Genomic DNA, 27,997 nt, shown 5'->3' with positions numbered 1-27,997 from the left:
CCATTCTCCTTGTAGCCCATCCCCAGGATGACCTCGGGGGCTCTGTAATAACGGGTCACCACATAAGGAGTCATCATGAAGCTGGTGCCTGCCGTCCTGGCCAGTCCAAAGTCGAGGATTTTCAACGTACAATCAGACTTCACGACAATGTTACTTGGTTTTAAATCCTAACAACGGGAACAAGAGAAGAAATTAAAAGCCAGCATCTAATGGAACATGCGATTTCCATCTAATCAACCAACATGGCAGTGTCACAGCAGCCCTGATGGGGATACCCTCGACTGCAGAGCCCTATAAAAAGCAAATGATTACTTCCCCAAGGAAGCTTATGATTGACTTTTAGATTTTTTTTTTAATATCCTCAGAAACATTTTTAAACCCAGAAGAGAATCATACTATCATTTTTACAATTTAGGCTTGGGAAGCGTTTTTTTACAATTCCATCTTGGGAAGAGTTTTTAGAAAAACAAACATATCATTTATTGTCATCTGTTAGGTCGCTCCTTCTGGCAACATAAACCTTTCAGCTTATATTTCACTTCTAGGCCTGACAGAAGAGCAGGTCAGGGCAGCTGTCTTTACGCTGCCAGAAACAAACTATGGAAAGGACTGTCCTATTGCAGCCGCACAGATGACCTCTGCCAATCAAGGGTCTAGAAGGCATGAGGTTTCTCAGAAGCTGACTCTCAATGAGCTGAAACAAAATGTTAAACAAAATCAACTACAGCAGAGCTAGAGTTTTCCTTCTGCACATTAGTGAATAATGTGCTAAGTTTATCGTAAAAGAAATGAGAGAATACATTCTATTTAATCAAGTCCCCCTACATACAGAAAATAATTAGAGTTACTCTTTCTCTTCTCCAAAAGCATTTCAATTACAATCCTGGAGTAGGTGTTCTTACCCTGTGAATAATGCCAGCAGAGTGGAGGTGCTTGATGCCACACAACATTTGGTATAGCAGGTAAGACATTCGCTCATGGTCTAATTCCATCTGAATCACCTGACACAAGTTGGCGTCCATCAGTTCCATTACTAAGTAACTGGAAGGCAGGTCCACAGTGTTAGTTTCAGATCACAAGACCTGTGCAGTCCTTCAAAGAAGTCAGAATCTGTTCCTAAATCTGTAATTCTTCCGAACTTCCCAGCTCCGCCTTTTTATTTTTTTGAGGAAGATTAACCCTGAGCTAACATTCGCCTCCAATCCTCCTCTTTTTGCTGAGGAAGACTAGCCCTGAGCTCACATCCGTGCCCATCTTCCTCTACTTTATATGTGGGACGCCTGCCGCAGCATGGCTTGCCAAGTGGTGCCATGTCCGCACCGGGGTTCTGAACTGGCAAACCTTCTGCCACTGAAGCGGAACGTGCATACTTAACTGCTGCACCACCAGGCCGGCCCCCCAGCTCCATCTTTGACTGAGTTAAGAATATTAAAAACTTGCAAGTATTGCATGCAGGTTAGCCGTGGTAACTCCACCACAAGCTTGCTAATAGAAGGAGCATTTATTAGTGTGTGGTTCCTGCCTGTATATTTTCTACCTTCATCTTGTTCTCACTTTTCCCTGAATTCTCTGAACTCTTTCCTGAGTATTATGATTACAAATAAGAAAAAATATTCAGAATAGCATCTTCCTTTAAATGCAATGTATCTGTGTTCAACAAGACAATGTGCTAGGAGTCACTTCCTCTCCCCTGCTTACTGTGACTACACTTCTAGGTAGATTCTTTTTGCACAAAATCAGAGGCACTACAAAAATAGAAATAAAGATTAAAGATGATTTTTACCATGTCCCTTTTATTAATATTTCTCAAAGTGAATTGACTCATTCTAGAAAGCTCACAAAATCAATTAGTAATAATAAAAAATTATGTAATAAATAATAAGCCTTCCCTGATTGAACCAAGAACATGAGATAACAAAGCACAGAGCCAGAAGGCCAGAAAGAAGCAGAAGTTTCTTTCCAGGAAATAACACCAGAAACAGAACCTCTGTCCTATCACTGGATTCCCTTTCATGTACTGCCAGCCCCTCCTTCCCTTCCATGTCTGCAAGGGATTTCATCCATTTGACTTTTGTCAATTTCCCTTGACTGATTTGAGTGCTATGCTCTCCCTTCCTTTATGAGTTTTGTTACTTACACATCCTGGAACTCCTCCAGTGTTTTCTGGGGTGTGAAGACATTTAATAAACTAATAATCTGGGAAAGAGACAGTGGACAAGACAAAGGAAGGAGAGAAAGAAAAAGAGAGAGAATGAATTACTTAAAAAGCATTTTAAACAAGTATCTATTCCAACTCAAAGCCACACTCTAGTGCTATGATGGAAATAGAAAAGTTGAAAAAAATTTCTAGAACTGTCTCACAGAACATAGAAAAATGTACTCAGAAAGGACATATGGTCTGTCTTCAGGTTAAAATGCAATTTAAAAAGCTCAAACTTTTAGGCAGAAGGAAGAGTCAGAGAAGGTATATAATGGTGATATTGTTTTAGAGTGTGGTTCTCCTTGATAGAATATAGGGTTGTCATGTAATTAAACAAAAAGGGAGGAAAAGCCTTGTAAGGAAAGTGAGGCAGCAGGCAAACGCTCAACAAGACTTAGCAAGGCCATGTTTTCCTCAAATGGACACAGTGGTGTCTAATTCAAGGTGGCATTCTAATTCAAGATTTTTGTGTTGTTAATTTCGTGTCTTTTGCTTCTTCTATTTCACTCTCAAATTGTATTTAAACTAATGCTCCAATGGTATTTGTGAGGAAAGGTATATCTAGGACGATATCAATCATGAATTTAGTATAAATATATAAAAGGTATAAAAATGTATAAAATACATAAAAAAGTTATCAAAATTCTGTTTCTTAAACTTTTTGTTTCCTGCTTTAGTTATTTTGTATATTAGATAGTAAAAACATTTACCTTCTAGCAAAAGTAAATTTAAAAAAGCAAAACTTCTGTCATATTTCCAAATAGATTGCAGGCATAAATAACTCAAAATGTTCTTTCAGCTAAATATTCTGCAGTAATGTGCCAGTGGGAAATAAAAATAAAAAATATAGATGGAAATCTTCTACTCACAGGATAGATGCAACCATTTCACAAAAACTGGATAAGTACAAGTTTAAGATTTAAACATCTTTAAGACATGAATTAATGAATTTCAGTAAACTTCATAAGTGGTATATAAACATATGATGTAATAAAAACAAAACAAATGATTTTAAACATCTGAGAAATGCTGTCAATTTTAGGAAATGCTTTAGACCTCAAGTACTTCACATTTGTTGAGAAATTATTGAGAAAAATTCATAACACCATCTAATATTTTCATATATATATATATATACATATACACACATGGTAATGGTTATATCAAAAAACCAAGATCATCTCTTCTAAAGCAACCTTGCAGTATGGAATATGCATATGGAAATAAAATTATTTCAAAATATCTTTAAAACGTATGATTAAAGGGCCCTGTTACTCTGTATACTTAGTTACACTGTGTGTTGGAAAATGTCTGTGTGGTACATCTCTCATTGGAACATATATAGGGGGCCTGCCTTTTTAGTACTTTATCAGTCTTAGAAAGTAATTCATTCTGATATTTGTTCAAACAAAAACATCAGAGACCGTGCATAGATATACACACACAACCCTTAAAGATGGAAAAATGCTAATCCATATCATCTTGTGAGTAAATAACCTAGGTAATAGAAATTAATCTAGAAAATAGCATTGCAATTTTAAATAAATCAAGATTTATTCTGTTAAAAGGTAAATTCCCCACTATAGATTCTTATTTTCCGTTTTCTGACGCCCTTGTTTGATAACCTTCATCTTCTTTGATTTCCCTTTGAGGATTTCTCCTCTGTTCTTTCTTTGTTCCCTTATAAATTTTAATTTCTACTAATAACCAATTACAAATCTGGTCTTTAGAAGCAGATCATCACAGCTATTTCCATTTTAGTTCAACAGTTTCCAGGCAGGAATCTGATTCAGTTCCTTTATTCCGGCATCTTAAAGTACACAGATGAATCAATGTTTGTGATGGCCCCACGATCACATCAGCTATCACTTCCTAGAATTAAGCATTCGTTTTCTAAACGGATTTTCTTCTCTATTATTAGAGATTTAATTGAGATTACTTCACTGTTTCACTCTACTTTCCACAGCATTAACAGAGTTCTGCATTCTGACTGCTTTTACTTAGTATTACAAGCACTGATGTGGAATTTACATTTGGTGGTAAGTGAACTTCCTCTCTGTTAACAAGTTCCAGAAATTTATTTCCGTAGACTTATACACATACATGAATACATACATACATACATACACACACAAAAGGGGGTGGCAGGTAGGATGCCATTTACAGATTATCATTTCAATTTGGAATTCTTTTTTAGGTATAAATGTGAACCCCTATATTTCAGTCAAGAAATCAGCCAAGTAAGTGGGAATTTCTCTGAAATGCATTTGTTGCACTACAGGAGCTGGAAGAAGGATTAGGGAAATATAAAATATGAAAACTCAGACTATCAAAATTTCCCGTACGTTGCTCCATTGTTTGTATCCATCCATTTTGCACTGCCCACAGTATTTCTCACGCTTTTTGCGATCATAAAAATGGATTGCATTGGTCATGTGGTTAAGCTTGCTCCTACTTTTATTTAACATACTGAAAGAACAAACTGCTTTAGTAGAATGACTTTTCTTAGGAGTCATCCTTTCTATCATTTCTATATTCCTTTCTAGAAGTATCACGTTCCTTATATGGCCAAATTAGAGATGGGTATATTCTTCATAAAATTTCCCTTTCTTGACGAACTCTATATGACTCCACTCATAGGTGGAAGTTAGTATATTGATAAGGAGATCTGATCGGTGGTTACCAGGGAAAAGGGGGGGTGGGGGGAGGGCACAGAGGGGGAGGTGGTGTACCCACAACATGACTAACAAAAATGTACAACTGAAATCTCACAAGGTTGTAATCTATCATAACATTAATAAAAAAAAAATCTAAAAAAAAAACCACTAGATTAATTTAGGTAGACTTCTATTTAAACTAAGAGTTAAAGGGCTCTGAATATTATGTGCCTCTTGCATGAATAAAGTGCGTTTTGCTGGACGGATTTAAAAAAAAAAAAAAAATTTCCCTTTCTTAGTGAGGCCTTTCCTGCATAACCTATTTAAAAGAGTAACCTCACCCACCGTGCACTGACCAGAATTTTATCTTTCTTCACTTCCTAGCACTTATCACCATCTGCCACCCTATTCATTAATTTTGTAGAATGCCCTCCTCTCACGGGCAGAACATGAGCTCCACATGGGCAGGCATTTGTGTCTGCTGTCTTCACTGCTGTATTCTTGGCACCTAGAGCATCAAGATCTATACCTGGCACATTTTATTCATTTAACAAATATTTGTCAAATGACCGAACTAAAGTCATTGGAGTAGAGTAATAGAGGAAAAGAGAAGCACCGTCATGGGCCTGAATCCACATATTTGTATTTCAATACCTTTCAGCGAAACACTCATACATTTGCTTTTTCTTAGTGCCACCAATAGATGGTTAGCCTTATGACAAATTCACTTGTTTGTAAAACTGCACCGATAATTTACATATTCTGTGTGATTTTCATACTTAAGAAAAACTTGGTAGGGAGTTATAGCTATATTATTTCAGTGACCCATAATTTACTTTTATAATATATATAAATGTAATAATTATATGTACTATGTTCATTACAATTTATTTATAAATAATAGCCATTATTATAATAATGAGTTATCTCCCATTTATCCTAACAACGGGAGCATAGAAAGATTTCTAGAGGCCTTTGCCTGTGTTTGAGGAAGCTTATATTGTGAAGAGAAGAAAGTCCTGTAATGGTATTCTATTACACCACTGAGAAATGGTGTACTGAGTTCCACTGAGAAACGTTCTTGATGACCCTGTTCTGAAGTGAGTTGGAGATATGTCCCTGCACATTCGCCCAACTCTACAAAAAACAAGATGCTAAAGCATAGTGTGTATGCTGGAAAGTTAGAGGCCACGGCCAGACAATAGCTAAAAGAAAAAGGAGATAAAAATTTTCACCTGTTACTAATTAAATTTAAATTATAAAGAAATAGCATATTGTTCTGTAGCATATTTTTGTTTTTGTTTGTTTTATTTTGAAAAAGCATGAAGCTCTCTCATTAATTTGGAGGAAGATAACCAAATACGGTTAATTTCATAGCAGGGAAATATCTATCAAATTCATCCCTTCCATGCCATATGGTTTTTAGATGATTTTTAAGCAGAAAGCTATCATGAGGACAATGAAATCAAATGTAGCATATGGGCAGGATAAACAATCTTAAAAGGCAGAAATTGCAAAGTAAAGAAAGCCTTTCCTACTCAAGTTGGCATACTGCTTTTCTTTCCCCAATCTCACAACCTCCCACCGCCAGAGGTTTAAAAATAACAGCTCACATTTTTATGATTCACACACTTCATGAGGACCAGCTCCCGGTAAGCTCTCTTGGCATGTGTTTGGTTCTGAAAGGGTCTGCTGAGCTTCTTAATGGCCACATTTCTGTCCAGAACAGCATCATACGCAGCACTGCAGAGACATAAGAGTAATCCAGAATTAAAAACAAAAGAGCCCCTTAGAATTCCTGCCTACGGAGCTAAGGGTGGGGAAGGAAAATACAATTTTGCAATCCCACTCAGATACCTTCTCCTCAGGTCACATGTCCATCAGGCTGTAAATAAAGATATAACAGTGACTAGTATAAAAACATTCTACTTGCTAGATAGAGAAAAAAAGAAGAGTATCTTGCCAAGGATTGCATCAGCGAGTCGGGGGCAAAAGAAGAAAGAAAAGTACTCAACTTTCCCCCTAGCCATGTGACTGTGGCAAGAATTTTAATCTCTCTGGGCTTGAATTTCTCATCTATTAATATGTGATATTTAGGTTTTCTCTAGCTATAAAACCCCATTGTTCTTTGGTTATTTTAAGTGGACATTCATTCTTTCCCCATTCAGACGAACCAGTTTTTAAGGTGTGATGTTAATTGCGGTCAATACACAGGTTGCGTGCTGCTCAAAGTGCACTTATTGACAATAACAAAGCTCAAAATAGGGAAAGCCATCAAAGGGGATTTCAGAAGCATAAATAACTGCATTTAAATACACAGACAGAAACGAATGCTGCTAACACTTGAAGCTTTCAGACTATTTGAGAATGATAATTTACCGTATTTTGAAAAAGCACTCAATATACAGTAGTGTTTCTTCCATACTCAGAATACATTGGTCTGGGTATGGAATGAAGAAATGAGTCTCTTCTTGCTATTATACCTTATGACCCACTCACAAAATGTTTTTCCTGCAACTTTAGGTTGTGCTGGATTTTGTCTTAGTTGCCAGGAAGGAATGCAGCAACCAGTGTCCCCTACCATCGATCTATTGAGTTGGAAGTGACATTCACGATTCAGGGCTCATGCCACTAAACTAAAAGATAAAGAAAAGGATTACTGCATTGTAAGATAATAATAGGCTCACAGGATAAGGTTGGACAAAGTCTTAGAATTCATCTGGTCCATGCCTCCATTTAATACTTATTTTTCACCAAAATATCTCCATCGAAAGTTTGACCAGTTTCTGCTTGAGCATCTCCAAAAACATGGACCCCTTTAACATCAAGGCAGCTCATTTCATTGTTGGACGGCTTTGGGAGTTAGAAATGTCATCACGCTAATAAGCAGAGTTGTCTCTCTGTGGTTTCTATTGACTACTGTCAACCCTGCCTTCCAGGGCAACTCAAAATAAGTATTCCCTTATCATTATAATAGATCTATAATGTTTGAAATCCATTAAAGGACTGAACGCAATACCTGGCCTACTCTATAAGCACTCAATAAGCAGCCAGTAACTCTTAGCTTTTCTTATTTTTCCACTAAGCCTTTTCTTTCTTATGCTGAATATCACCAGTGTCCTACCACCATTTGTCAGAATGTGATTTCAAGTCCCATCACCATCTGGTAGGTTTTTTCTGAATATATTCCAGTCTGTTGATATCCTCTGAAAATGTGGACCCTAAACTAAATAAACATTGCTACCCTAGGTATGGAGCATCAGAGAAGATGAGGGTAGAGCTATCGACTCCTTCATTCATTCACTTGCCCATTTATTCTGTTGACATGTTAATACAGCTAAGACTGTCTTGGCTTCTTTGATAACTACATCACACACTACTGACCCAAAGGGAGCCTATGTTAATTAAAAATACTGTCTTTTTAAAAACTTGCACTGCTATTAAACTCTGCATGTCAGCACTGGTACTTCTGACTCACATTTGTTCTTGTTAACCTACCAATGGCAGCACAGGTAAAGGAAAGAGTCAAATGGACCTGCATCTTATAGGTAGTGCTCAAGGACAACAGTGAATTTGGAAATACAGAAATTAAACTTGATTTCTGAAGTTAAGAAATAGTATCAGCAGGAAATTGACCAGAACCATCAACTTGAAGAAAAAGACTAAATTTTAAGATGAAACAAGTTTAAGATGAAAGAATAGCAGGGGCTGCCCTGGTGGCTTAGTGGTTAAGTTTGCACGCTCTGCTTCAGCTGCCCAGGGTTCGTAGGTTCGGATCCCAGGCGTGGACCTAGCACTGCTAGTCAAGCCATGCTGTGGCCGCATCCCACATAAAATAGAGGAAGATTGGCACAGATGTTGCCTCAGTGACAATCTTCCTCTCACACACACACAAAAAGAATAGCAATCAGTCACGTGGCCTAGAAAGAAGTCAAAGATGCAAATTCTGACACTGCCTGGCTAAATAAGGAAATGCCTCCCAGGCAGGTCCAGGGAGCCAGTCCGCTAGGCAGATGTTCACATCCCTATTGTGATCCCTATTGTGAGACTCTGCTCAGCGTCTCCTCAGGCTGATTCCATCCTCTACAGTCAACACTGTGCTCCTGAGGCTGTCCTCCAGAAATCTGCATGCAAGGATGGTGCCCATATTTGGTCAGCTTGACTATTATATTTCTCATAATTTAATAAATCAGCATCTGGTTTTATATGTGAGGCTTGTCAATGTGAATTTGAGCCCCTGAGATCCTGACCAGATCCTGCAAGACAGTGGGCCAGCCTCTGACTTCATGTGGCATGACAGAAAATGTCACCCTCTGGGGTTCTTGGCAGGTCCTGGCCAGTTTCTCCTAGAAAGGTTGTGGTGTTCTCCCTCCTTCTGGTATCTCTTCTTTGAAGCAATTTTAGGTATGAATCTCAGCACTGCTGCTAACTAGATGTGGAGCTATGCGCAAGGCACTTCAACTTTATGGCATCAGTTTTCTCATATTTAAAATGAAGATAACAACCTGACAAGATTGTTGTAAGGAGTAAATGAGGTAGTAATGTATCCATAGTGCCTCACCTAGAGCGAGCACTCAATAAATAATGACTACTGCTATTTTTAAAATCAATATCCTTGCTGAAGTCACCATGTAATGCAGGGCAGTATAAAATATGAATTCCTATGGTGTGTGCTACAATTAGATGTGTATCTACTAATCAGCAGTTTTTAATCTTTCTACTCATTACAAATCCATTCAACTCTAATATTATCTTGATCCATGTTGCAAGTTCCTCCCATGATATAAAACTGTGGAGCAAAAGCCTTGTTAAAATCTAGATACATTACAGCCACACAGCTCGATTACCACTTTAATAAGCTATCTAGTATGATTTGTTTTTGTTTCTAATGCACCTCCTATTCCTAGTGATCACTACATCCTTTCCAAGTGGCTCACAGGGTATCTTTTCTAACCCACACTAAGACCAATATCAGGTTCAGCGGATGTCTCTTATAACCTCTTTCTTCCCTCTGAAGAAATAGAATGTTTGCCTGTCTACAGTTGTATGGAACACCCTGGTTTGGCTCACTGAACTTCCATTTACCCCTTGTATTACGCATGCCTGTATTGAAGAGACTTGACAGTGAAATGTACAGTTCCCAGATGCATTTGCAGCTAGCGCTCTGGATTCCAACATGGTCCTGCCATGCAGAAGCAACTAGGAGAGATTTGTGAGGCAAAAGCAAGGCAGTCATTTTCTAGCATTTCTTGGTTGGCAAGCAAGGTCTCACGGAGATGTGAGATTTTCTTCTGAAGCAGTAATTCACGTCGTTCTCCAGATTCTGAGTGAGAAGGGGGTTGAAGCAGAGGCAGCAGTGGACTGCAGGTGCCAGGGCCAAGTCAGCAGCACCATGGAGTAGCGATGGCAGCAGTAATGAGTGCACGCTTCCAGCTCTATGATTCCCAAACCTCAGTTATAATCATGCATTCTGGAAACTCAGTGGGTTGAGGACACCCTCAGAGATGGGAGCTCCCATGGTGATTCAGCCATCGAGTGTCTGGAGTCATTCCGGGAAACCCAGACTAGAGCCCACTTCCCCAGGCCTTCCAATGATTTTGCAAGCACCCAATTTACCCTATTAAATCTCTGCCTACTTAAAATGTTTCTGTCTCCTGCCATGAACCCTGGCTGACACTACAATCTCTCCCATTTTCTGTAATTCCTCAGTGATTACTGGCAGCAGTTTAGCAAATACATCTGCAAATTGGCATCACTGATGCTGTACTCCAAATTAACATCTGAAAGTTTTCCGTTACTCTTGAGTCATCTTTTTTTTAAGAGTCTTGGTCCACAGAATCTTACTTTTTTCTCTCGATATTTTCTATTTCTTTCATCTTCATGCAGGTGAAAAAGGAGATAAATCTTTATGAAGATTTTCCAGCAACTTCCAGCAAGTTTCCAGCAATTTCTTGACACATAGCACTAACTCACCTCCACTTCTACCAAGTTTATTCATAAAGGGACGATATAGCCTTCTGTTGTTATGCTCCTGTCACTTAATCCAGTTTTATGAGGCTATAAAGCTATGTTTACCTTCTTGGATGTATTTATATAAACACACACACATATCCCTGAAGGTAAGTCTTATTCTCAACATATTTATCAGCTTTTTTCTTCTGGCAATTACAGACAACCTCTTGCACAAACATTCTTCTTCCTAAATCATAATCATTTATTTGATAATTTTTCTTGTTCCCTTTCACTTTCACATTGAAAATGTTCTTGATCATATTAACATGCTTATGGGAAGAAAGAAATCAAAAAGCAAACAAAAATCCCCCTAGGCATCATGAGAAGAACTTAATATCTTAAAAAATAAAGATAAAAAAACCTTATCATTGGAGCATCTTAAACATCTTAAGCCGTAGCCTGCCAAGACAACGTCCTTCTGGAGACACACACTGCACCCTTCATATTCACAGGGTCTCACTTTGACCTTTTTCAAAGGCCTGGACTTTAGTTGAAAGCTATCAAAAACATCTCTACCCAGTGCCTTCAAATATCTCACTTTCACGCCCAAACATTACAGTCCCCGGAGATGCTATCGGGACGCTGATTCCACCACTGAGAATGCTGTTGGCAAAGCTGCCAGACTCCCCTCTGCCGCTGGGCTTTGCAATTCTTCCTCCCCCGCCAGGGATACTCTTCCCACACCCTGACTGGCCTGACTCCATCTTGTGACTCAGGTTTCAGCCCAAATATCACCTTCTCAGGAGAGAGCTTCCCAAATCACCCCATCAAAAGTCAACCGTTGATGAACTCTGTATGACTCCACTCATAGGTGGAAGTTAACGTATAGACAAAGAGAACTGATCGGTGGTTACCAGGGGAAAGGAGGGGGAGGGGGAGGGCACAAAGGGTGAAGTGGTGTACCCACAACATGACTAACAATAATGTACAACTGAAATTTCACAAGGTTGTAAACTATCATAATCTTAATTAAAAAAAAAAAAGAGGAAAAGGAAATAGGAAAAAAAGTTAAAAAAAAGTTTTGCCTCAAAAACAAAAATGTCAACTGTTGATGTTTTGATTAACCAACCAAAAAAACTTTTGTCATTGAATTGCTTGTCTGTATCAGTTTGGTTACATTTTGTTAGGGATGCTTTTGACTACAAGTAATAGAATTCTGACTAATAGTGACTTAAACAATAAAGATATTAATTGTATTACATAACAGAAAGTCAAGACGTAGGCATGTCTAGGTTTCAGGGAAACATTATAATTCTGGTGGGCCCTAGGCACTTTTGGCTTCTGATTTTCTGCAAATTGGTTCTCAGCATATTGAAAAAGAAGCCAACAATACAACTCCATTAGTGCCTCAAAGGGAAGTGTAGGTGCTGTGACGCCCTGCTAAGATTGCCCTTCAGGAATAAAAGACTTCTTATCCCAGCTGCTGGGAGGGCTGCTGGCAGATGGCCCCTCAGCTCTGACCCCCTTTGGGTATAACCTCAGCTCTCCTCATGGGCAGCCTTCATTCAATGATTATCAGAGTCTGGCCACTTCACAACTGAGGACAGCTGGGAAGGCTCATTTCCTCTTCAGAACCCCCCCTCCCCCAGGGTGAGCTGAGGCTTCCACTGAGCTCGCATCGCAGCTGAACTTCTGCCTCTGCTTCCTTCCCTTCCTTTCCACAGCTGTTAACCCCCAAAGCACTCCCGAATAAATCTCCTGCATGCACTTGCCATCTCAAAGTGTACTTTCTGCGGAATACAACATCTGACAAGCAGTGACACATGGCCGAATACAGCAATAGCTGTGGAGTTTGCCTGGATCTTTCTCTCAGCAAAAAGCAGGGTCCAGTTGTGGATGAAAGTGGCTGAACTCGGAGCTCAACATCAAGAAAAGACATTTCACTCACGCAAAAAACTAGCCTAGAGACCAAGCGTAGTTATACAGACTCCAATCAAAACCATTTTGCACTTGACGGACGACAGAGTTGAAGCAGGGACACCAGGGGGCTCAGAAGCCACGCCATCAAAGACAGCGTCAAAAGCAGCAGCTCTTCAAACCCTGGAAATTGAACTAGTACCTTACAGCCTTCAGCAAACTAGTGACGGGGGAGACCACACAAAGACTTACCAGCTTAATGAAGAATATGGCACCAGCTAAACAATCTCAACACTGCAGAAAATAGATGAATGTAAAGAGGATGGCTGCCCTTCGCCCAAGACAACCATATTGTTGGAAATCCAGATGATGGCGCTGGAGAAGAAACTGAAGGCTCCCACAGAGGAATTGCTTCATCTCAGTGAGGTGGGGTGATCTGGTGCACGCAGGAGCTGCCCTTCTTGCTCTTCTTTTATCTTTGTGACAAGTTGTCTCAAGCCCACTCTGCTGCCCTTAATGACCATTCAGTGCACCACCCATGTAAGATCTAGCCCATGTTTTAACCTACAAAATCCACAAAGCTGCCAGGCTGCCATCTGATAGTATAAGTTGGGAGCTTGGGAAATTACAGTTTGGCTTTATATGAAGTATGTGGAGGTACAGAGGCTGGTCAGCCTGCTCTAAAGCATATAGAAAACACAGAGGGTGGTCAGAATATCGCTGCTACCCTGATTTTGCCATTTGTGTGGCAAAATCTATAATTACTTACTTTTTGAGCGTTTAGTAAAGCTTTTGAACTTTGCAATAAAACTCTTGACAAAAATAAAATCAAGACTGCATATTTAATTAAATATTATATACTGAATTTCCATTTCTTGGCCACAACCCAATAAAAAGCAGAACATAATCCTCCTAAAGGAACATTAGTATCCATTTCAAACTTAGTAATTATTTTAAGAAGACTGCCCAAAGACCATGATCTAGCACATGCACCTGCAAAAGACGCATTTACACATCACTCTTGAACCATGACTTTTCATTTAGATCAAATGACTGTTCTTCAAATTAATTTTGCTCATTTTCAATTCCAAGATTTTTTAGATATATACAAAAAGTAAGTAACAACTGTTAATGCATTGCCTCCATTAGCAGAAGAAGAATTTTGTAAGCATTTAAATTATGCCTGCTTTATATCATTTTACCAAATGCTAAATATTCAAATATTAAGTCAGTGCTTTTCAATAATAGTTGGATTTTCTACCCAATTCAATGACTTAAAGTAAAGCTTATGGACATTCATTCTATCAAAGTTGAAACATCTAACAATAATATGAAAACTATTGTGATTTTAGTTAAAAATGTCAACATTGAAGGCATTGCTTATTTTTCCAGTGATAACACAAATACAAATTCTTTGGAGAATATCATCACACTAAAAACAATGTTCTCACCAAATTAAGAAACCTATGGAGTAGAAATGGACTTTGAACTGGTTGTAATGCAAATATAGTTCACTCTGGGTCCAAACAAATTGCAATATTCTACAAATCAAAATAGAAATTCTACACATCGGAAACTAATATAGCGTTATATGTTAATTATATCTCTGTAAGAAAATAGAATTTGTAGGTACCAAGATTTGTAAATATTTTTATACATACATGGTTAGAACCACTGCACATACAAAATTTGGAAACGAAGCTGATGTCCAATCAAAAAACTAAAGATGCTTCAGAAGTCAGTCGGCATTTTCTTGGCATCCCTCAGAATTCTGATGGAAGAACTGTTCATAAGTAAGTCCTAAATTTTGGATGCTTTTTTTTTGAAAAATCACTTGGAAATCTTTAATTATGGTATTCAGTAAATGGACCCCAATACCTCAGCTCTTGAAATTTTTAGGGAATAACTATTATTATATGCAAATAAAAGCCCAGTGAAATGGACCGGAAGGAACTGAAGCAAGAACAGAACTGAACAAATCAAATCAAATAATCAGTTCTCAAAGACAGGGCAAGATTCAATTTTGAAATTCCATAAATATGCATTAGAATATTTTAATTTAATTTGTGACGATAATCTTTGCCAGAGTTCCTAATTTTAGGACATATTTGCATTATGTATAGGATTTGATGGAGTTCCTTATTTCAGAGTATTTATATTCTGGACAGCACTGGAATACGATTGCACGGCCTATAGTTTTTCAGCATCTAAACTGACAAACCATTAAAAAAAACATAAATATAGGCAACCTACTTAACAAGTTCTATCTTATAAAATTATTTATTGGATAAAGAAACTCTAAATAAAGATAGGAGACAGTTTCTGTGAAAAAACTTGGGCTGAAACACTCATATATTACAATACAAAAATAAATTAGAATTGAGAATATTTTCGCTTTAGCATAATTTGTTCTTACCAGGTCCCTAACCCCTTTAGGGAGTATTTTACAAATAAAAATAACAATCTATATTGAAGGTGTTACTATTTCAAATTTAGTAACCTTAAAATGCAATTTTGAAGATATCCAGCAATTTCATAAAAAGTTAAAAATAATAAAATCATATTAAAAAATGTCTTCTTCAGAGGCTGGCCCCGTGGCCGAGTGGTTGAGTTCGCACGCTCTGCTGCAGGCGACCCAGTGTTTTCTTGGTTCGAATCCTGGGCGCTGACATGGCACTGCTCATCAAACCACGCTGAGGCAGCGTCCCACATACCACAACTAGAAGGACCCACAACGAAGAATATACAACTATGTACCGGGGGACTTTGGGGAGAAAAAGGAAAAAAATAAAATCTTAAAAAAAAAAAGTCTTCTTCAGAAAAATACCGGCAAAACTGTATTACAGACAGATAAGACTAGGAAGTTTCAGTTGATTAAAATACACGAGGACATATCAAGAATAATTATTCTTCTCATGTTATATTTATAATATTTAAGTTATCAAAATAAATAAAGTTTTAAATTTTATTTGCACTTTTAAAGAATAAGTAAATTTAGAACAAATTTCAATAACGCTACTTTTACATCCATCAATGTATGTTAGTGTGCCCTTTCACTGTCAAAACTTTCCCAGCTTAGAGATAAATGACATGGTCCCTGCTGCTCACGGCCACTGTGCTTCTAGGTGAAGAGGCCTCTGCACGTCGCTTCCAGAAGATGCAAGAGGCAGAAGGAAGGAACTGCTCCTCCAAGGTGACTGCTACCTTCTCACATTTGCCCATATCTTGACAACAAAATTCAAAGTATGATTCATATTTAGTAGTTTTATTTTAACACGATTCTCCTTATAAACCTACATAGTAAGTTATGTGAGTATCAGGACTTGGATGATGTCGGCGTTAGCTGAGGAGTGGAAGTTTATTGAGCGCATAGGCTTTATTCGTGCAAGTAGCTCAACTCTGAAACAATGACTCTCAAATTGGCCTTGTGCTAAGAATGTGCTATGTCTAAAAGTAATGAACCAAACACAATAAGATGTTCCTTTGGCTTATGGGTGGATAGGATTTCTTGACACCTGCAAAATTGATGAGCTCCATGAAGTGACCCACAGGAATCACAAATGGTTCCTGTACACGGAAGATATAATTATGACAGAAATAAACTTCATTGCTCAGCCCACAGGCTCCTCACTCTTCCTCCAAGCCTGCCCCAGCTCGGTGTTTCTGGCTTTATGATGATTTCCCCTAGTCTGACAAACGGTGCAGTGCCCCTAACTATGAATGACCCCCAACACCTCCCGACATATACATCTAAAAAGGTACATTAGCAGGGCTGGCCCCGTGGCATAGGGGTTAAGTTTGGTGTGCTCTGCTTCAGCAGTCCAGGTTCACGGGCTTGGATCCTGGGCATGGACCTACACCCACTCATCAGCCATGTTGTCCAGCTACCCACATGCAAAATAGAGGAATATTGGCACAGATGTTAGCTCAGGGTGAATCTTCCTTAGGAAAATAAATATGTATATTAGTTATCGCTTACACCCTTGGACTTCTTTCCTTTCCTACTATTCTGTCCTTCTTTGCGTACTAATTATCTTTTCTTTATTCTCTTCCCCTACTCTGATATTTGGGCTGACATTTATGAAGTTGAATTCTATCTCTGCAGCAGTTTATTTGTACCATCAGTGTGGTATTTTGTTGTTAGTGCCACTGAGGCAATTCTGCGTCCTACCCACCCTGAGTACAGCAGGTATTACATTATGGTATACTTATCATATATTGCCTTTTATTGCATCTTTGTTCTCCTCAAAGTTATGCTTTTTAGTGGCCAAAATTCTGAAAGATTTAGCTCTGTATCCCTTACCTGTTTGTTGCATAAAATAATATTTGCTATTGCTAAATGTTTATTTCCAGAGCTTTAAATGTTAGGAAAAGTGCATTATACATGCTAATGGATAAGAGTCTAAATAAACCAAGCAGCATATTTTTAAACAATGCTGTGTTACACAAGATGCCAAGATATCGTCTCTAGCTAAGATGGCTTTATCAAAGCTCCTGACTCACACACAGTGCTGTCTACTGAACATCTTTAATTGGCCATCTCAGAAATATCTGAAAATGAATATCCGCAAAACTGAACAAACCTTCGATTTCTCTCTTAACATTAAATTGTCCTCCTTTCCCCTAAACATCCATTGGTTCAAGTGTACAAGTCACCTTGATTTTCTCTTCTCCTCTCCTCCTCATATCCCATCCATGAAGAAGGCCTGTATTTACCTCTGATGTGTATTTTCAAATTGATCCACTTGACTCTGACTCTATATATATTACCACATGTCACCTGTACTACAGAGACCGCTCCTGAAGTGGTCTCCTTGCATTAATTCTTGCTTCACTCCAACCTATACCTCACTATTCTCATAGCCTCTCATTATATCTAAATTGGGCTATCCTTGCCACATTATTTTGTATCTCAGAATCCTGCTTGTTTTTAGCACTTATCAAGAAAATGTCTTGCGTAACACACCATTAATAAAATAACTAGTGGAACCTCATAAAGTGGTTATGAAAATTGCTAGCTTAATCTAAAAAAAACCTGTCCCACTGTTTAATTGTGCATCCCATGAGGGGAGGAGCCACGTGAGGCCTTGATCATCTTTTTTTATCCCCAGTTTTGTTTGATACATACTTGACACATAACATTGTATTAGTTTAAAGTGTACAATGTAATTATTTGATACATGTATATGTTGCAAAATGATTACCACAATAAGCTTAGTTAATATCCATCATCTCATATAGTTACAATTTTTTTTTCTTGTAATGAGAACTTGTAAGATCTACTCTTTCAGGAACTTTCAAATATACAACACAGTGCTGTTAACTATAGTCACCATGTGTACATTGCATTCCCCAAACTTACGCATCTTATAACCGGAAGTTTATACCTTTTACCCACACTTACTCATTCCCCACCCACCTTCATCTCTGGCAATCACCCACGTTTCTGTATCTATAAGTTTGGTTTTTTTTCAGATTCTACACCTAAGTGAGATCATACAGTATTTATCTTTCTCTGTCTGACTTATTACATTTAGGATGACGCCCTCAAAGTCCATCCATGTTTTCACAAATGGCAGGATTTCCTTCTTTTTACGCCTGAATGATATTTCTTCGTGTATATATACCACGTTTTCTTTATCCATTTATCTATCAATGGACACTTAGGTTGTTTCTATGTCTCAGCTATTGCAAATAATGGGGCAATGAGAATCTTGCTCATATTTGCATCAAGAATATAGTACAGTGTCTGGAAAATAGTTGACCCTAAATAAGTATCTGTTAAACAAGTAAACTAATAGATGATTGAAGCACAGAATGAATTTATAGGTCTCAGATTTCTGCAAACAGGAGTCAAATACGTTTTAAATATTTTAGAAGTCATATGCTTCATCTTTAAAATTCCTGTAAAATCCCTTACATATCCATTTTTTTAATACAAAATTTCATTTCTCCATCAACAGTTCAGTCTTCATACAAAATTTGAGTTCCAGGAGACCTGTCACATTTCTCCTGGGGCTTTGAGAACTCCTGGCCCGCTGCAGCTGACCCTCCCTGCCCAGCCCCCACTCTGAAGCATGAAATATGGGAGATCCACAAATAGTCTGTTTTCTTTTTACCAAAATTTTATTAGCATTTTCTATACAACAATAATGTCACTGTATTTTCTTCCATCAGTAAATGTTTTCCTAATATCAAATAATTTACCAGATTTGCTTCAGCAAACATCAACTAGATTTGTCTTCACATTGATAGCTATAGATGCAAAGCCCAGGCAAACCCAAAATAGGAAGACTGGATGTAACTGTTGACTCTAAGTCAGAAAAGAACTGCGTATACGCCATTTTGATTTTATTGTAGTGTTATTCAAGTACTCCTAGAAACTAGGATCGGGTTTCTTCCAGTAAGAAGTTTTATTATTTATGTAGTACAGGCTGTCATTAACTTAGGTTGGAAAAACTCTGAATGTCTAAGTTTTATGCATTCAATAATCCAAGATAGGCACTCATTATCTCCATCATTCAGGTAGGGAAACAATAATAAGGACTAGTATTTATTTATTAATTCTAAGTACTTTTTCTCCCACTCATTTTCTTCTAAAACTCTTAATACTTTTATACATACTAACTCATTTGATCCTCACTGAAACCATATGAAATAAGTATTATTAGAATCTTGTTATAGTTATTTTCACTATTCTTGCAACTTTTCAATATTGAAATTATTTTGGAATAAAAGGCTAAATATTTTTATTATATATATAAAGGAGTACAACATACATTTGAAAAATTAAGATGTAACTGATATCATATGATTATGACACTGTGAGATCTCTTAATTTTCCTTCAATTTTTCTAGAACTTATTAGCATTTTCTATATTGTCTTTATTATCACTATTATTAAAGCAAAAACTACACATATTTCCACAGAGATTGCAGCCTTTCCGATTCTAATTTGACTGTTGAGTTTTTACAGTTTCTTTCATTCATTTATACCTTTGATCAGCAAATAAATAATATTTATCTAGATAATTGAGAGAGTTGATAATAGAAAAATTACTTCATAATAATTAAAATTTGCGTTTATTTTCTAGACAGATATTAACATTAACTTGACGTATTTTTACAGAAATTTGGTGAGCTAGTAGAGCAAGGAAACTGAGGCCCAGAATGGTTAAATAACTTGCTCACAGGACAATCAGTAAGGTGATCTGGGGTAGAATGGTCTCTTGTTGAAGCTTTACTTCTTGTGTTTATAAAAGAAAAACAATTGAGCTTCTAGGAAATACAAAAACCAAAAGCATAGGAAAAGTCACAAAATTGTTTTTGACAAGACCAATTCCTTGAGAAACATGTGGTAAAACCAGATAAATGACTAGTAAATTCTGGAGGCTTTAGTTGTTCAATAAACAGTGATAGAAAATCGGCACTTTGAGACTACACAATGGCATTTCTTTGTACAATTATCAAAAAACTACCACACCTATCAAGTACAAGTACATTTTGATTTTACTCTTAGATGTAGGCCCACCTCTTGCACACTCCGCCTTCTTCCTCTTGGTTAGTGTCATTAACAACCAGTTGACTGACCCCCAATGGATTTCCTGACCAGCTGGCTTTAACCGCACTCCCACCGCATCCTGCTTTGTGCTTTTATGTGCACTCAGTTTAGGAACTCGAGGCACCCAACATTCATATGCATAAAATGGAAAAGAGGTTTGTTTGTGTTCTCTTTTGCGATGCAGCCCAAGTTTAGAGAAAGGTTAGAATGTACAAGACTCACTTTAACAATAAAAATTCCCTTGTCACAAAGGTTCTTTCTGTGTCATTGATAAAAATGAAAGCATTGTGTATGTATGTATGCATGTGCATGTGTGTGTATTTTTATTAGTCATCTTATTCTGGGACACCATAACTAATATATAGGTGAAACCATTTGGACACAAATTCTGTGTCCCCTGGTAATATCTCTCTTTGTCTTTTGGCTAAGCACTATAGGGAAATGGAATTCTGTTGTAGCATTTCTTTTAAATTTGAACTAATACTTATTTTTGAAAATGAAGTTCATTTAAGACTGTTGTCTTAACAACAGCGGAGCAGTTATCTCCTTATCCATGCAAAAAAAATGTACTTATCTATCCAGTCTCTATTTTTACTTATTGGATATTTTTATTTGAATAAAATAAAAGACTTCATAGAAGAAGGTTAAATTTAAATGTTAATAGATCATACCATATGTTAAAAAATTGAGCAATAATTTGCTAATACTTATTGTGGTAGATACAAAAAAAGCACAAGTTTCTTGTACTCAAAGAACTGTAACATATTGGGGAATACAGAATAGAGGAATAAAATACAAACTAAAAATATTATGTCAAAAATGCGGAGACGGGGCCAGCCCGGTGGTGTAGTGGTTAAGTTCATGCACTCTGCTTCAGTGGTCCAGGGTTCACAGATTTGGATCCTGGGCACAGACTTACATACAACTCAGCAAGCCATGCTGAGGTGGAGGCCCACATGCAGAGTAGAGGAAGATTGGCACAGATGTTAACTCAGTGACAATCTTCCTCAAGCAAAAAGAGGAAGATTGGCAACAGATGTTAGCTCAGGGCCAGTCTTCCTCACTAAAAACAAAAAATGAGAAGAGAAAATCTTAGATGCTAAAGGAAAGTTCTAATTCTAAGGAAATATGGATGATGGCAAAGGATAATTGCTGGAGGTGAGAAAATGTAGTGGGATCCAGTTGCAAATCTAGGGATTGGTTTATATAGGATAAATCAGCAGAGAAAGTAGATTAAATGGGTTCAGATGCCAGTATAAAGGTAGATATGGTGGTGGAGGGGGGAGCTTATGGATGTTCATTTCTGTTGACTTTTAGTTTTTCAGTGAAATAAGAAGCAAGATCACTAGCTGAGAGAGAGGGTGGGAGAGAAGGGGTTAGAGTTTTGAGGGAAGAGAGAAGGGATGAAATTGTCACCTCAGATAGTAGAAATGCAAATGAATTAGAGTTCCTGGGCAGTAATAACGGCCCACTTAATCTTGTTGGTCTTGAACTTAGGAGCAGTCAACACAACGGAACGTTTTTCTCCAGCCACGTTCATCTATCTTAGTGCTAAGGAATTAGAGTTTACTAGCATTTGAGTTTTGCCAGAAAGGAAAAGATAAGAAGATAGTTGGGAGTTTAGATAGGGGATAGATTATAATATGAGGCACAACATCTAAGCTGCATAAGGAGGAAAATGAGTACATGAGGGTGGTCAGGAAAAGAGAAATGATGGCAGTTATAGATTGTAGGTCCTTGTGGAGTTGAAGAATTATTGAAAATAAGGTACTAATATCAGATCAAATGCATCACTCCCTCTAAAACCAAAGATTTCGATTGAGATAGTTAATTTAGCTTCATTTTGATAATTGAAAACACATACAAACAAGATCTGGTGGGTATTTTTGCTTGCTTTGTTTTTATTATCTAGCTAATAGGCATACAGAAAGTGTAAGAGTCAAGGAGAAATATAGCAAATAATAAACATGAAGAATTATCGTGGCGGTGTGGCATTGAATTTGAGGATTTAATAAAACCCAAACTGCATGTCAGTTTTGAAAAGCACAGTTACAGAAATACCTACTTAGCTAGAGATTTATCTTAGCATCTGTACTAGTTGCTGTATTTTTCAAACAAGAACTATAATTCTCTCCTAGTTTATATCATAAACCATAGCTTTATTGCAGTTTCGAGGTAGAAAATGAGAAAAAAAAAAAGAGGTCCCATGAGTTTATGATCGAATTACTGGCAGCATGTTGTGCCAAAAATGCAATTAGTCGATTGTTTCAGCATAAATCCTGTTTATAGATGAGTAACTAATGTAAAACATTAATGCTAAACAGTGCTCTACCTGACACTAAATATTTTTAAATCATGTTCTTTATGAGACAATGCAAATCACATTTTACATGAAAGCTAACACTGACTATCAAAATACCACATTTAAATTATGAAATAAGGCTTGGAAATACTAAACTTGGAACACACAGTCAACAACATTTGATAAGAATAATGAAATAAATCGAAGTGTACCAGATCAGAAAGAAATTATCAAACATGATCTCAACGGAATACCAACGTCCAAGTGAACTCCAATGGTCACCTCATTTTTATTCTGCCTCTAGTCAGTAAGATACTATTCTAGCCCACACAGGTCTCACATAAAGTGTTAATAAGCAATTGATGTAATCCTTTACACTTAGATAAAACTAGGATATAATTCTTCTGTAATTTTATTGCTGATGCATGTTGAGTTAAAATATTGGATAGTATAGCAGTTATTCCTATAATGATTTTATATTGCCCCTTATGGACTGTTGAGAAGAAAACCCAGACAGGACACATTTTCTGATTGGGAAACGCATCTAACCAAGCATATGTCTGTTATTGAAGATTCACAGCTAAGATGACTTGAAACTGTGGATTGACTGTGACAGTCATGAAAACTGCATTTTCAAGATTATGAAGTCAAACTGATTAATTTTGTCATGTCCTTCAACAAAAATTTGCCTCTAATATGTCAGATCTTAATCTCAATTCTTATTCCTTCAAGTTACAAATAATATAAAATTTAAAGGAGCACATTTTATGCATTTACACTTAAATTTTCTAGAGTTAAGACCACTGTCTCTTTATACTGCAGCTTCCTTTTCATCAACTTTCCTTATACCCGGCAGAATTGGAGTGCTACAGACATTTTTGGGATCCGCCTACGGGAAATTAAGCTAGGAATACATTTTGGTTCAGTTGGTTAATTATATGCTTTACAGTCATTTATGTATTTAAATTATTGCAACTTTTTCTGGTGTAGGTGTGATTTCTGAGAATATTGCTACTACTGGGCTCACTCACCTTGTGCCCAATCTTGTGACAGGAAGTGGCAGGGCCAGAAGTTATATCACAGTATGAACACTGCCTGACACTGGAAGGATGTAAGTAAGTAGGTAATGGTGGAGAAACAAGGTTTGAAATATACAAAGCCAGAAGGTAGTCTGTGAACAACATTTTCAATTATTACAGCCCATGAAACTAGAGTTTTCCCAATTTTGATAACAATTGTAAACATGTATATGACATTATCAATAATGAATTGTGAAGCTGAAAGATACTTTCTAAACTATCAATAATAAAAGATAAGTTTTGACCAACCATGATAGGAGAGGGACTGAATTTTCTTTTTCTTATCTTTTTTTTTAAGGGACAATGGGCTGGAAAGTTCTAATAGGATGGGATGGGTTTTTTTTCTTTTTTGAGGAGATTGGCCATGAGCTAACATCTGTTGCCAATCTTCCTCTTCTTTTTTTTCCTCTCCAAAGCCCTAGAACATAGTTGTATATCCCAGTTTTAGGTAATTCTAGTTCCTCTATGTGGGACGCCGCCACACCATGGCTTGAGAGTGGTGTGTATGTCCACATGCAGGATCCAAACTGGCAAACCCTGGGCTGCCAAAGCAGAGCATGTGAACTTAACCACTCGGCCACGGGCCTGGCCCCTGAATTTTCTTTCAATTTTCTCTACATGTTATGATATTACAAAATCTTTGTCATATGAAGACATGTTCAAAGAGTATGCAGCCAAAAATAAAGTAAAAGGAACACTATATTAGTTAATTAATAAAAATACTATTTTTCTGGATTTTATGATTCTGTATTTGTCAGCATTTTTCAATTTGCAATTTATTGTAATTTTTTCCAAAGAATTGACTTGTTTATCTTTTATTAAGACTTTACTTTTTTTGAACAGATTTAGGCCCACAGAAAAACCAAGGGGAAGGTACAGAGATTTCCCACATACTCGCTGCCCCCACACAGGCATAGCCTCCCCCATTATCAACATTCTCCACCAGAGTGGTACATTTGTTACAATTGATGAACCCACATTGACACATCACTATTTCTCAAAATTTATAGTTTTTATTACAATTCGTTCTTGGTTTTATACATCCTATGGCGTTGGACAAATGTATAATGATATGTATCCATCACTTTGGTAACATACACAGTATTTCACTGCCCTAAAAATCTTTGGAGCTCTGCCTATTTATCTTTACCCATCCCTCACCATGTAATTTATTTTCATTCAAAATAAATAATATGCTTTCACTCTTAATTTTATATTTGTGATTTTTCTTAAAGAAGTTCCCCCCAAATTTTATAATCTTAAAGCCCGGCAAATCCTAGGTGTGCCCTGTCCACAATATAAAATTTCCCATGCCCATAGCTAAAACAGTCTCCAGGGTACAACCAATAGTTAGAACAAACTATTTGACCTTTCTCAAAGAAATGTGCTGCTGTGCTCTGAATGCTTGTGTCCCCCCAAATTCAGATGTTAAAATCCTAAAGCCCAAGGAGGTGGGGCCTTTGAGAGGTGATTAGGTCATGCAGGCAGAGGCCTCATAAATTGGATTAGTTGTCTTATAAAAGAGACCCCAGAGAGACCGCCCCTCCCTTTCTGCCACGTGAGGTTATAGTTGGAAGGCACCATCTCTGAACCAGAAAGCAGACCCTCACCAGACACCAGATCTGCCGGTGCCTTGATCTTGGACTTCCCAACTTCTAGAACTGTGAGAAATAAAATTATGTTGTTTATAAGCCACCCAATCTACAGTATTTTGTTATAGAAGCCAAAATGGACTAAGACATGTGTCTACAGTTTTGTGTTTAGAGAAAAGTTTGAACTTCAATAAACTCTTTTTGTGAGTGTTAACACATATGAATCCAGCATACGTAGCCAGAATTTCAGGTTCAGACTTTGAGTGGAGAGTCAGACATCTTCAATGTGGCTCCATCTGAGAGCCAATCCTTACTGACAATGTGGTGAATAGGTTGAGGAGACAGCGCATTCCAAATCTAAACATGAGACTACCTTAGCTACCTTCTAGAAATAGATTCTCTGCTTAAAAGCATTGATAATATACATTATGTATAAATAATGTATAAATAAATAAACCACATAAACTTAGAATGAGAAGAAAACTTGAGTTCATTTAATCCATCATTCCAACAAATGAAGAAATTCTATGTAAAATACAACATCCCTAAGAGAGATTCATCTCCAGCCACCTTTTGCTTAAAAACTATCAGTAACCAATTGCTTACCCCTTCACAAGGTAGATAACCCATTGATGAATGGATCTGACTCTGATAAAGTTCTTTCTTAAATTGAACTGAAATCCAACTCCTATCAATCTTATGTATGTTCTCTGGAGCCAAACTGAGTAAGTTTACTCATTTATTGATACAAGTGTCTTCAAATATTTGAAGGTATCTTCCATCTCCCTGAAAAGTCAACCCCTCTCCAAATTAAGTAGCCCTAGCTCTGGATTCAATAATCAATCCCTTCCTACGTATACTATAAAGTGTAATTATATATTTACTTGACCACTAATTTATCCAGCCACAGAGACATATATTCAGGGCACTGAATGGAAAATGTCCTTTGTCAGATAAATTTTAAATTTTAGATTGAAAATGTCTAGCTCAAATTTTAGTTAGTAGCAATTAATCATCAGATCTTGCAAAATGACATTAGTCTCCACTGCCTTCCCTCTATACATGGCTATAACACACACCCACACACACACACACACATACTTTTTCCAGTCTATTACTTCTATTTGATCTATAAACTGATAATAACATTCAAGTGTTCAGAGTTTCCAAAGAAACAGAAGTCAGGAAAAATATTACCTTTGGCAGTAATCATTATATAGTCTCCTTATCGTTCAAAAGGAAAGAAATTTATGTACACATTCAGATTCCAACTGGCTGCAATTTAAACACACACATATGGGTATGGATGTGTGCACACATTTGTACGAACACACAACTATTGGCTGCTGGAGACTTGAGACTTAGTAATTACTTCCCCAGGCTCTCAAGCTCTGCTTCCTACCAGATGCACAATAAATACTTTGCAAAGTGCTAAAAGCACTGTGCTTGTCAGTAGCAATTTTCAAGAGGGAAGAAAAAGCATATTGTGCATTTCCATAAATAGCAAATGGTCTACATATCAAAACTCTGAATTTTTAGTTAGAAAGACTTTTGTTCATTGAAACAATACCCTCATTTTATTTAGACTTGAGGAAATTTGGGCCTAAGGAAGACAATTAACTTATCCAAAGCCACACAGCTTACTTGTGACTGAGGTTCCATAAGATCTTGTCCCATGTTCTAAGGAGGTCAGCCACACTAAAACATATAAGTCAAGTTCCCCACAGCTATTCACCAAGATTTACTTGAAGGCATCATGAAACCATCTTACAAAAAGGATATTGTTTACAAAAAGTGATGCTACTATCTTACACAAAATTATAAAAATTGTAGTCCCATGGTGAACAGGAGATATTTGACCATTGAACAGATACTAAGAGGTACAGTACATGTCTTGAATATAGTGACACAAGATAATCCATCCTCAGAACTATTGTAACCTGAGGAAATTGTGTCATGAGGTCCATATCTTTGTTGGGGGGAAGAGGTGTTCTGTGCTTAATTTAAATAGCATTCAAAGTTACTCTTTCTGGGCAAAAGAAGTTTAAAACACCATTCTTTTCTCGTGATAGCGAACAATAGCATAACAGCATGCAAGAAAGAGAAATTAACATTGAGCTATGGCATCTCGCAAATGGAAAGGGAAGCCATTCCTGGGGTAACAAGGGTATAGGCCCAGATATTTTACAGAGCTGATGGGAGAAAACAAAGCTCTGTAGAATTTACTTAATCTTTTGATATAACATTGATGCCCTGAAAAATAGATAAGCATAATCACATTTAGAAAAGCAAAAAGAAATATCAAGACCAGACCAGAAAAGAGAATAACCTTTTATCCAGATCAAAGAGATTTTACTAGTTCTTTTATGTATCTGTGGGTGTGGCTGTGCACATGTTTGTGAGAGTGTGTGTGTGTGTGTGTGTGTGTGTGTATGTGTTGGTTTGGGCCTAGGAAGCAAGAGAAAGAACCAGAATTTATTAGACATCTAATATGTGTCACATACTGCATTTTGCAATGCAAAACTATGTTTTACTATAAAACTATATTTGCTAAAATCTATATTTTACGACATTATACTATATAGTATAATATATATTGTATTGTATAATATATACTACATATTATATATAATATATACCATATAATATATATTATAAAGTACTTTACTATATTTTACTATACAGTATAAATTATACTATATAATACTTTACCATATTATAAAATTTAATCCTCACA

The 27,997-nt window shown here is 37.0% G+C and overlaps 1 protein-coding gene across 32 annotated transcripts in view; it reads right to left on the bottom strand.

The window, feature by feature from the left end:
* Positions 1-27,997, bottom strand: part of MAPK10 (mitogen-activated protein kinase 10) — a 300,681-nt gene that overhangs the window by 73,596 nt on the left and 199,088 nt on the right. For all 32 annotated transcript variants that reach the window (XM_014854142.3, XM_070505438.1, XM_070505440.1 and 29 more), the window contains 4 exons: positions 6,471-6,600; positions 2,138-2,196; positions 903-1,041; positions 2-167 (listed from right to left, as the gene is read on the bottom strand). In XM_014854142.3, the coding sequence (XP_014709628.1) occupies positions 2-167; positions 903-1,041; positions 2,138-2,196; positions 6,471-6,600 (494 nt within the window). The remainder of the gene's footprint in view (position 1; positions 168-902; positions 1,042-2,137; positions 2,197-6,470; positions 6,601-27,997) is intronic.

This window comes from Equus asinus, chromosome 3 (genome assembly GCF_041296235.1).
Source record: "Equus asinus isolate D_3611 breed Donkey chromosome 3, EquAss-T2T_v2, whole genome shotgun sequence".
Lineage (NCBI taxonomy): Eukaryota > Metazoa > Chordata > Mammalia > Perissodactyla > Equidae > Equus > Equus asinus.
This window is presented reverse-complemented; position numbering and strand designations above follow the sequence as displayed.